Genomic DNA, 12,866 nt, shown 5'->3' with positions numbered 1-12,866 from the left:
TCTCCTCTCGTTTATTCGACGGCAAGATCGGCCCCGTATTGCCAAATTATTCGAAAACAATAAATAGCAAAAATTGTGTACGTTCCCCGATACAATGTTGTTATCGCCGCGGTCGTCGGCTGCTCTCAAAGGCCGCGAGTTATCTTGCGCGCCTCATTAAAATTGCCGAACTACATGTCGATGTAGTTTTCCGAAACATGCTCTACTTACATGGAAAACGAAAACCCAGTAAGAATTTTTCAGCGTGTACTTTGGGCTTCCGAGGAGATTATCTCGTCAGGAATACTTGCCGCACAAAACCTTATTTAGAATTGTGAACGTTTACCTATCTAGTATTAGGTTAGGTTGAATGCTTTATTCTGACTCTCTTGAGGAGCGTCAGAGAAAACCAATTGATGTTGTATGTTTCGTTCTGACTCTCTCATCGCAGTAGGCAAAGATAGAAGGGGTAATAAAATATACTCATTAAGCAAAATTATGACCGTTTACCTATCTACTATCAAAAAATGTTGAATGCTTTATTATGACTCTTTTGGGGAGCGTCAGAGAAAACCAATAGATGTTGTATGTTTTGTTCTGACTCTCTCATCGCAGGAGGCAAAGACAGTTTTGATAATAAAATTGACATATCCAGAATAACTGCTCATCTACATTTTAAAGTACTTTTCCGAAACATGCTCTACCAAAACGTAGTATTTTTTCAACGTGTACTTAGGGTTTTTTAGGAAATAATCTGCACAAAACCATATTTAGAAGTATGACCGTTTACCTATCAACTATTAAATAATGTTGAATGTTTTATTCTGACTCTCTTGGGGAGCGTCAGAGAAAACCAATTGATGTTGTATGTTTTGTTCTGACTCTCTCATCGCAGGAGGCAAAGACAGTTGGGATGATAAAATTTACATATCCAGAATTATTGCTGAACTAAATTTCGAAGTACTTTTCCGAAGCATGCTCTACCAAAACGTAGTCATATTTTTTCAACGTGTACTTAGGGTTTCTAAGGAAAAAAATCTCGTCCCGAATACTTGCCGCACAGAATCTCATTTAGAATTATGACCGTTCACCTATCTACTATTAAATAATGTTGAATGTTTTATTCTGACTGTCTTGGGGAGCGTCAAAGAAAACCAATTAATGTTGTTTGTTTTGTTCTGATTCCCTTATCGCAGGAGGCAAAGGCAGTTGGGATGATAAAATTTACATATCCAGAATTATTTCTTAACTAGATTTCGAATTACTTTTCCGAAACATGATCTACCAAAACGTAGTCATATTTTTTTTATCTTTTACTTAGGATTCATGAGAAAATTATCTCGATAGAAATATTTGCCGCATGAACCCATAATTCAAAATTGTGGCCGTTTACTTTTCTATTAGATTATGTTAAATGCTATATTCTGACTCTCTTGGGGAGCGTTAGAGGAAACCAATTAATGTTGTATATGTTTTGTTCTGACACTCTCATCGCAGGAGGCAAAGACAGTTGGGATAATAAAATTTACATATCCAGCATAATTGCTGAACTACATTTCGAGGTACTTTTGGGAAAACAAAACGTAGTAATATTTTTTCAACGCGTACTTAGGGTTTCTGAGGAATACTTCTTGCACAAAACAATATTCAGAATTGTGACCGTTTACCTATGAGTTATTAGATAATGTTGAATCTTTTATCCGACTCTCTTGAGTAGAGTCAGAGAAAACAAATTAAAATTCTATGTTTTGTTCTGACTCTCTCATCGGAGGAGGCGATATTTTACATTTTTCTATGATTTTAATTCGATATCAAAACGAATTGTTGAATTAGAATAATCCGGAATTGGCCTGATTACGTCTTCATTAAACCCAACGGAACATAAAACATTGTTTCGAACTGGAGTAGCGATAATGCACCACCGAATCGCGAAGATAGATGAAATGGGGGTAATTAGGTCGATTGTAATCTTCTCCGACAGTCTGGCGGCACTGAATGCACTCAGGCCATAGCGATTAATTCCAATCTTGGCTGAGACTTCGTACCACCTCTTAATCAACAAGCCAAATACAGAAAAGTAACTACTTTATAGACCCTAGGACAGAGAAGCTATTTGAAATAACTTGCCAAACAGCTTTTTAGAACGCGCATCATATACAATGAAGAGTGGTAACATATCCAGACACTGACGATGATTGACGCATAAAAGGCAAAAAACATATAACAACAAAAAAATTTGCATTATAAAAGAAATCACAAAGCTCACCTACTCTACCTCCAGTAGACTTGGAATTGATTCATATAAATAAAACACTAGAACCATTTTGACATAAACGGCCTTGAAGAGAATTCTTCATCAACCTAAATTTGACACTGTTCTTGTTAATACTTCTCTGTCACTTATGACAAGACACACGATCGTTGGCAGAAGCTTTAATATTTCTCCTCATCCTAGGGCAACATGAAAGGTCTAAAACATCCATTGCTGCAGATTACAAGAGAAGATAACGTCTGGACTCAAGTAAAAAGACAAATCTGTTGCATGACTCCTAAGAGACAACAATAGACCTGCAAGTGTTGTGTGAAAGAGAAAGCAATTCAGTCCAAGCATTTATAAATTCGAGTTGCAACTCCTAGTTGTTGGATGCAAATCGAAACCACCAGATAACCCAGGACCAATCGAACATTCCAAAGTGCTGCCCCGAGTCCTGCCACATCCATCAGCGCTTCCTTCCAAGGCAGGATGCCGAGTTACGGAAGAATGTTATCCGAAAACTGGATAGGTATCTAGAGTGTATGGTAATGCGAAATCGGTCGCCTTGTCTGTGAAGCCGACTGGCGCCAATATGTTGTGACTGTAAGATCGCAATGACCTAACGTCTAAAATTAGCTCGACGTAACGCAATTTACATGTTTTGCATTTATTAATGTGCAAATGCAAAACTTCTTACTTGTCGCTAGTCGCGCACAATGAATTCGGCGTTTTTCGAGTTTTTATTGGCCATTATCCCATATCTACGTTCGATACGCGCGCAGATTTTTGCTCTACTTAATTCGATAATGGCGTATCGTCTGTCGTCACGGTCTCGAAACGCTTCTAGGACAGTTTCATCACCTTTTGCACGAAGATGAAAATTTTGTGCTAGTGAAGGGATTCTGCTTGAAAAAATAATAACAGTTTGCTATATAGGGTAGTCCAGATTTGGCATCGGATAGAACAACTCTTTTCATGAAAAAAAATTCCTATAAACATATATCCTAACAAGCTTCGTTTTCGAAATATAGGGTGTTTTTTTTTCAATCTAGTATTATTACATTCATTGTTTTAATTTTTAGGTATTGAAGTCTTGATAATGTAATGTTTCGAATTAAGTTAGTGTCTCCATCCAAGCTTATCCAATGGCGTGGATATAGGGGTGCGATGATCCTTTTCTTATTAAAAATCTATTAAAATCAACAGAGCTTCAGTAAAAAATTGGCTCTTGAATTTCTTTCATAAAAAGTACTACTAGATAATCAAGTACAAAGCAAACAAGGTCCATAAAAATCTACGAAATTTAATTTTTCAAATAATGCCATTAGTGATAAATGAAAGTACAAAATATGACCTACTGTATTATAACGCTTTCAGATGTTAAGTAATAAATGAAAGTACAATAATTGACGTATTGTATTTTAACGCTTTCAGGTGGCATTTGATTAAACATTTCTGAAAGACACTCAAACAATACAAAAATTCTGTGAATATTTTTCATTGATTGAGTATCTGATATATTTTCTTTCTGAAATGTTCAATTAAATGCCACATTACAACACACTACGCCAATTTTTTTTCACTTTCATTTATCAATAAATGGGAAAATTAAAAATTAATTTTTCCAGATTTTCGTGGATAGCATTTGCTTTGTTGAAATTGCAATTGAGAATTCTATGTTCATCTTTGGAGCACATATCTGTAATGATCCTTCTTCTTTAATAAAATTTGACATACGCAACTGAAATATTTCAAGCTAAAAATTATTTCTCTTTCAATAAATATTCAGTATTTTAGGAGAAACTTTAATACCCCACATCTCGGAATAAGAATTTTGTGAAAAAAAGGTTAAATAACAAACTGTAATTATTTTTTCATGCAGAATACCCCCCCTGACCTTTGTCGCACTTATTCACCAACATCCTATTTATTAAGAGAAATTGATTCAGGAGCTTTTGAGCGCATACTGTAGGTTCAAGAGTTAACGTGCTTACGGCCGGACCGAAAAGAGGGACATAATTGAACTAAATCACGTATTCATCAGTGAGTCGAATATTATCATTTGGGCCCCTTCCCGGCTCAAAATTGTAAAATTAAAGTCATTGTGATCAAATACTATAGAGCTGTGTGGGGAAACGAGCGCTAAAAATTCGGCACAAACTTAATCTTTCGATTTTCTGTGAAATCCATCATAAAAATGGCTGCTCCACACATGCTATGAGTTTATCGCTTATGTCGAACTCGTGGCAGATATTTGATTCCTGCGGATTGTAAAAACTATAAACAATACACAGCATAGTATCGGGAATTTATTCAAAATATTCTACAATCACCGCATGAAGGTCACCGACTACGAAGTAAAGGTAGAACCCGTGGCAGCCTTTATTAAAATTACATATATACATCGTCCATGCGTTGAATGCGACTATTTAACACCGATGTCTGAATTGGGTTTCTGCAACAGGAGTTCATTGGAGAGTTTGTATTACAAGTGATATCGAAGCGTAATATAAATCGAGCAACTATTATGAGAAATAATTGTTTCTGTATTCTGTATGCTTTCGAACTAGTGATTGATATTTCAACATAATTATCTCTCCCAAAAATCCAATTGCCTTTTATATCCAGGGAACCAAGTGGATGAAAGCTAGCACTGTCTAAGAAGGGTATAAAGCTGAAGATCTGCAGTGCTGAATAACAATAAATAAAGATTCCCTACATCACCCACATGACATAATATGGAAGAACATGCACTTGAGCACATCTAGCAAGTTCCGAATTCACAAAACGTATGTTGGGCCAATAAGCTGTTGTTGAGAAGCATAGCTGATAGTTTATATGATTGACAATTTCGTGATGGTTGCCAATCAAGAGAAGAACTACTAAATTTCAGAATTAACCGAGAATGTTGAATCAAAATTGATAATAGATAATACAAAATAAAGAAAGTGAATGCTTTAGATCGGGAAGAAACAGACCCAAAATGAAAAAGTAGATCTTTCACGTAGAAAAAAGGATATTTTAACTTTATTTTATGGATTCAGTGCTTTCAGTCGTTGAGTAATTTGAACTTCAACATTTTAATGTTCCTCGTTTCAATAACCATGTATTCTTAATCTCATTGTGCACTAATTAATCCATACAATGGTAAGTGGACAACCCTATAGGTGATCGTTAAGTTAAGCCGTTTCACGCCGCAAACATGGCATCAATGGAAATAATTCGTCAATGACAGGTGGTTGAATTATATTGAGGAATAAACATAAACAGGTCTTTGACCCATGGTTCACGTCTGAACGAACACTCGATTACGAAAGACTTTTGTTCGATTCAAACGTACCGCAATCACGAAGTTATGTACGATTCAACGACGCATCCACAATTAGGCATAATCCCGTCTCCCCAGGATCAGCCTAATACCCCAAAACGACGTAGCAAGCACATCTCGCGACATTGTCAAAGACAAATCCCGGCGAAAGAAGTCGATAACTCGTTGTTGGTCACCTTGACAGGGGGCCCTCTTTGGAACAAGACGGAATTATTTATGCACGTCGAGGAACCTGCGGAGCCAATGATGTCATGCCTATCAGATACGCGTCTAAATTGCGATAGAACCGAGCGTATTAATGAGATGTGATGCACAATGTGTTGAAAACAAACCGAGGACCGAATTGCGCAACCATTGGAGATCTACGGGGCATCGAAGGTCACTGTCTTGGACCTGCACGAGCGTGTGAGAAAGATTCTGATAATATTTTAACAGCTCTTTTACTATCGCACATTACGACATGACAGGCTCTAAAGCTGAAGGATAATGCGACTGACTGACAGCAGGAAGAAGCGATAAGGCATCTTATGGCTCGCAGGTTCGCAGTCTCTCATCATTTTTTACGCTTGCCGGATTGAAATGCTTCAGTCGTTCCAAATGGGGACCCACAGACCTAAATCAAAGGGACCGATGTGGGTATCAAAGGGACTAAAGTGGGTTTCAAAGGGACTAATGTGGGTATCAAAGGGACCGATGTGGGTATCAAAGGGACTAAAGTGGGTTTCAAAGGGACAAATGTGGGTATCAAAGGAATCAAAATGGATATCCTTGAAACTGAATAGATTATATTGTAGCTCGTTCAATGAAATTTGGTTCAGACAGTTTCAGGAACTTTTTAGTATCTCAATAGAAGATTTAGTGATGCCTTAACAATATTTTCAATATACATAATGACGATGTATTCATCTTTGAATATAATTGAAAAATTTAATAATAATTGAATCATAGCTTTATCTACTAATTAATGGTTGTAAAATGAATAATTTCTGTACATACCTTCACCACTCGTGGTAAGAGAACCTGGAGTTGAATTCCTACATACTAAAGGTGCTTCACTAGGTGCTCTATCTGTAAAGAAGCAAAATAAATCATTAGATGTGTTTGAAGGCAATTATTGTTAATTAGGATTAATATGTTGTTAGAGAGGTTTCCGAAGAATACTTGTGTCACGAAGTGGTATGGGCAATAACTGAAGAACAATTTCCAATTAGCTCCTCGGTTTACTCTATCCATTTAGTTGTCAATAGATAAGGAGTCGCTATCAATTTGCTATTCCTCGAAAAATATGGAATATGTTTGCCACTTTCTACGAAAATTGAAGGCTTCTTTACAGAATATTATTAAAATTACAATGAAAAAAAATAATAAAAAGAAATTGAAATTTTTGAGTTTGATACTTAGCTCATTTTGGAAGTTTCTTCCATACAGACTTTAGTTTGGGGAAAAATCGAAAAAGAAAAATCTAACCTACTCAACATTTGCGATGTATATATATTGTATGTCGATTCTGCAACAATTTTAACTTGGCATGATGACTCCCCAACTTAAGTGAGTTTAATCCATGTATTTCATTCCGAATGCCATAGTTCACGCACACGTTGAGATGCTTGGAAATATGTCAGGAATGTCCGATCCACGTGTTCCTTATTCATTATTCATTGTTACTTTATGGGCCCATTTCACATGATTTAATAAGAACCGTGTGTTATAGTTCTCAGTCAAGGATTCCCAATAAATTCAAATGTACTGAATGAATTTTAATCGAGAAAATAAATTTTCATGCCGCTTCGAAATTTACGAATTACACTCGTGGTTATATCAACAACAATGTGATAATATACTGCATGTTTCGAATTTATCGTGCAGTGTTGTTCGGACTATATATTCTATATTTGTAAAGAGTAGGATCATTACAGATTTAAAATTCTTTGGTTTTATCAATGGAGGCAACACTAGCTATAATTCTACCTCTTTTAGTTTTTTTTATATATGTATTCAGTTATGACCGATATGGTTCTTGTATTGTGATCAACCTCAGTTTCTGATAAATGAAAAAGCTATTAGTCAATGGACAAACAGGTGTGTTAACAATAAATGTGACAGTTACGCGAAGTGTGGCATTTTTTTTATAGCCTGATCTCTATTTATTACGTCGGTAATTGGAAGGACATAAATCGAATCGGCGATATGAAAGCATTATAACTAAATGATCATTAATTATATTTCCATTTCAATGATTATAATGATAGCCTTTCTGATTTCTTTTCGAAAACCAAGACAATATTCATCGATGATCTTAATAAGGTAATGCAAGTAGTTAAGAGAGTTATTTTTATTGAAATCTTCAACAATTCGATTTGATTCTTTTATAGTCATTAATCTTTTGAAATAAAATGATAGATCTTTTTCATAAAATGAAATGTTCGAATGATGTTTCTAAGAATCGATAAGTGTAAATCATTTCGCTTGTTGTACTTCAAATGGTAAATATAGACCTCGTAATTCATACTAATGAAGTCAGGCCAAGTTTCAAGGCGTCTGTCAAAAATGCACGTAGTACAAGAGACTTCTCGCTAAGATCCAATATAAAATCAATATTTCTATTGAAACTGTTATATTCAATTTAACAACAATTCCACCATTCATTTTCAATTCCAAATAGGTATTACTTATATACTCATTCTGAAGTTGAAGAAAATCCTCAGAAAATGGAAAACGTGATTAAAAAGGAATAATACCATCGAACATTAATTACATCTCAATGACATTTCATCAATGATACTTTGATTGAATATATACATATTTCTTTGTACTATGTTTGGATTAATTCTTGATTAACTGATCTGATTTGTTTTCCTCCACGATTTCGTGCCAACTTATTCATCTTATAAAAAGTCTGCTTAAATTTGGAAAATGGCGTGAAATGAAAAGTACTCATAACTTTTTTATTACTGGTGCTAGAAACGTGAAACAAAAACATTCTAGAGCAACTTTCAGCGCCTTCTTCATGTATTAACGTCACTATTAATGTTCTCGAAATTTATTTTTAATAGTGTGCTACTAATCGACTGCTTGGGATTTCAACGAGATGATTAATGTCCACGAAATTTATTGATTAATATATTAATTAATATATTCATATCTCACGGATTTTAACGGGATAATTAATGTACACGAAAATTATTGATCAATAAATTAATTAATATATTGATATCCACGGATTTTAACGGGATGATTAATGTCCACGAAAATTATTGATCAATATATTAATTTATTATTAATATATTAATATCTCACGGATTTTAACGGGTAATAATTAATGTCCATGAAAATTATTGAATAATATATTAATTAATTATTGATTAATATAATGATGATATATTAATTATTAATTAATATATTGATCTCTTCACGATCAATTCACTGGATTCGAGGTTGATACAAATTAGATATTACATATTACAATAAAAAAAAAATCAATTTCTCGCTCAATGTAACGGTAATTGTAGTGAACTAAAAAACTTGCTTTCAACATCTACGAAAATAAAGCAACCACCTTGGCAACCGACGTGACCGCTTTTCATGTCCAAGTCCAATTACATCGAGAACTCGACGATCCAAAATCAACAAAGCATGCCCGGTGCTTTCACGCTGGGCGCTTCTCATTTCACACGTTCGTGATAGCGACTAGAGGGGTGCCTTGCCCAATACACCCCCGCGTTACTTCTTCCCCTACAGCACGTGGTTCCGGCATAGGTCTCGTCTATAGGCGACAGGATGTGGTGGTTAGTGGCGTCTCACGACAAGAGGGCTGCGATCTGCAGACAATGCAAGGCTGCTGCACCTGTTGTCTGCTGTCTCGACGGATGATTCCCCCTGTCGCCGACTAATGCAGGACCGTAGCGGGGATTTTCGAAATTGGGAAATGTTGAAGGGGAGGATCTGGTTCCGAATTGAATGGATATATTTTTTTATGGAATGAGAAGAAAATTGAATATCTAATATAGGTATAAAAAAGTGCAATAGTCTGAATTTGGTGGATACCTCGAATTTTGGTATGATTTTGATTCCCTTTTGAGCTCTCGTCTCCTAATATAGGGATCTCTGTTTTTTTCGAATTTCGTGTCAGAAATGGCTTCAAACGATAAGGTCGACTCTGAGATGATGAATCCTTTTTGAAAATTCAAACCTGCCCGGCCGTTAACACGATTAGGTAAAACTTGTAATTCTCAGGGTATGATTAAATCTTGAATCGAGTTCGTTTATAAGCTAAAACCGACTAGGGGTTCCGTAAATGTAGTCGTTCGAAATTTTCATTTCCCGACAATTTCAAAACTACGAATTCGATCCAAATTAAATTTCGGATATAGATTCAAATTACGTGAAGAATTTTAGGTTGAGCCCAATACCATAATCAGATAACTTTCAAGAAGAATTTAGGGAGAAAGTAAATGTTTCAGTGACAAAAAATCTAATCGAGTAGAGATTTCGCGTGAATTCCAGCTTTGGGCAAATTTGGTGTTTGCGTCATCTAAACTGAAGAAAATTCAAGTGGAATATCCAAAAAATATGAAATTTCAGATGGCACTTTGCAAATTGACGGACTCAAGGGCACTCAAAAAGGCGAATACGGCAATTGAAATTTAGTGAATTTAAGGCCTGGAAATTATGTCAAATTGGTGACAAAATAGTTATTTCTCTAATTCTTTGGCTGATCTGTACATTCTGCCACGTTATGTAGAACAAAATCATACGAGGATATCTCAGATTCGTACAGATTTCATGGTTATATTAATTTTCTTATTATATGTTGGTATTCTGAACTCTTCTGCCACGGATTTATAAATTTTCTGTCGAATTTGTGATACAGAAAACTGTTCTCCCAACCTTCTGTACGAATATTTCACATTAATTTCTCTAATTCACTGCATTTTTATTGAAATAAGTGGAATATTTCCGCAAATATCGTTTAGTAATGTTTGCATTGAAAAATGTGGGTTGGTAGAACAGTTTTCTGTATCACAAATTCGACAGAAAATTGATAAAGTGAGACTTCTGTATGAGTATTATACATTATTCTTGTAATTCACCACTGAATCATTATAAAAAATCAATGGAATATTTCCATAAATATCATTCAGTAATTTTTGCATTGAATAATGTTGGTTTTTGGCAGCACTGTTTTTGTATCACAGACTTGACAGATGATAGATAAATCTATGGCAGGAGAGTTCCGACTTCCGAGTACCAACATATAGGTATAGTAATGAAATATAACCATATGAAACTGATATTCCACCACGATTTTGTTCTACATGTATGGCAGAATAAACGGATTTGCCACAGAATTGGGTAAAGTATCGATCCAGGCCTATTAAAGGTATAATCGATTCGAAGAATTCCATTTCGCACCTTAACTAACCTCACCATAAAAAAACTTCCTTATCCCTAGCACCAAAACAGTCCCGATACGATCTCTATATCTATAAATAGAACATTCCATCTCCGGCGTCCGAAATCGTTGAAGGGGATGATGATAAAACGGTCCTTCCGAGAAAACTCCGTTCGTCCGACCAACAACCCATAATTTATCCCATTAATTGGGGGACACCTGTTGTGCCCAATCCGCCCGTCCCATTCATGCCGTTGGCATCTGACCAAACCCGGCGCCCACACTGCCACGATGGGTCGCGCACAAGAAGCATAGAATATATTATTACTTTAGTGAGGTTAGATGCGGTAGTTGTTCATTAGGATTCATCTGTGGTGACGGTCACTCACTTTTTTGTGGATCTAAAAACAAGGTTGAAAGTTGAAAATGTTGAAAGGGATTGCCACCGCGTGGCTTTCCGCGTATCAGTCAAACATTAGGTACCCATTCATTTCCCATATGTCGCTCCCGCGATCTGAACGTATCATTCACGAAAATTTGTACATGAGAGATCTGCGTGCAAAATGGGTGCCGCGCGAGCTCACAATCGATCAAAAGCAACAGCGTGTTAATGATTCTGAGAAGTGTTTGAAGCTGTTTAAGTGCAATAAACCTAAATTTTGGGTCCATAAGTGACAATGGATGAAACTTGCCTCTATCATTTCACTCCAGAATCTAATCGACAGTCAGGTGCACACGATGAACCGAATCCAAAGCGAGGAAAAACACTACAGTCAGCTGGCAAGGCTATGGCATCCGTATTCTGGGATGCGCAAGGTATAATATTCATTGATCACCTCCAAACAGGGCCAGACCATCAACAGCGATTATTATTATAGCGTTATTGGATCGTTTAAAGGATGAAATCGTTAAAAAACGGCTTTATTTTAAGAAAAGAAGGTGCAATTTTGCCATTGTTTTCATTGATTTGTGACACGGCGCATTGTCTTGATGCAATGCACCGTGTCACAAATCAATGAAAACAATGGCAAAATTGCATGTATTGGACATCGAATTGCTTCTTCATCCACCGTATTCGCCAGACCTGCCCCGCAGCGACTCTTTTCTGTTCTCAGACCTCAAAAGAATGCTCGCTGGAAAGAAATTGAGCGCCAATGAAGAAGCAATCGCCGAAACTGAGGCCTATTTTGAAGTGAAAGACAAATCGTACTACAAAAATGGTATCGAAAAGTTGGAAGATCGCTATAATCGCTGTATCGACCTCGAAGGCAACTATGTTGAATAATAAAATCGAATTTTGCCGAAAAGAATGTGATTTACTATATGGAGAAACAAACACTTGATCACCTCTAGCATGGTACGAATTTACAAAACTTGTGCTGGGCCACTAAGCTGTTGTTGTGAAGCTTATTCGACCTTTTATGTGATTGACAATTTGGTAATGGTTGCGAATGAAAAGAACTGCGACATGGATAATTGATAACAGAAAAATACAAAATATAAAAAGTGAATACATACTTCGGATCGGGCAGAAACAGTGTCAAAATAAAAAGGTTAGACTTTTTTTATTGAGTAACCTAGTTATGTGAAACGTTGCAGGCAAAAAGAGTAATTCAACTTAATGTTTTACGGATTTGTTGTTTTCAGTTTTCACATCCTTGATTGAACATGTCGACGTTCGAATTACAGGGTTAGGTTAGGTTAGGTTCGTGTTTCAGTTTTCACATCCTTGAGTGAACATGTTGCAGTTCGAATTTCAGGGTTAGGAACATTGACTTTTCATTATTTATGTCGTAGTTTATAAGATTTCATTAATTTAACAAAGTATTACTGTTGATTTCCGTTATTCTCTATGAACGATTGTATGCTTGTTTACTTTGTGGATGAAGGAAAATACAATGATGATTTTTACT

The 12,866-nt window shown here is 35.9% G+C and overlaps 1 protein-coding gene across 2 annotated transcripts in view; it reads right to left on the bottom strand.

The window, feature by feature from the left end:
• Window positions 1-12,866, bottom strand: part of LOC123682197 (mothers against decapentaplegic homolog 6) — a 77,098-nt gene that overhangs the window by 31,201 nt on the left and 33,031 nt on the right. For both annotated transcript variants that reach the window (XM_045620711.1, XM_045620719.1), the window contains one exon: window positions 6,558-6,629. In XM_045620711.1, coding sequence (XP_045476667.1) covers window positions 6,558-6,629 — 72 coding nt within the window. The remainder of the gene's footprint in view (window positions 1-6,557; window positions 6,630-12,866) is intronic.

The sequence above is a fragment of the Harmonia axyridis genome, chromosome 1 (assembly GCF_914767665.1).
Source record: "Harmonia axyridis chromosome 1, icHarAxyr1.1, whole genome shotgun sequence".
Classification (NCBI taxonomy): domain Eukaryota; kingdom Metazoa; phylum Arthropoda; class Insecta; order Coleoptera; family Coccinellidae; genus Harmonia; species Harmonia axyridis.
Note: the sequence above shows the minus strand (reverse complement) of the source record. Positions and strands in the feature narration are given on the sequence as shown.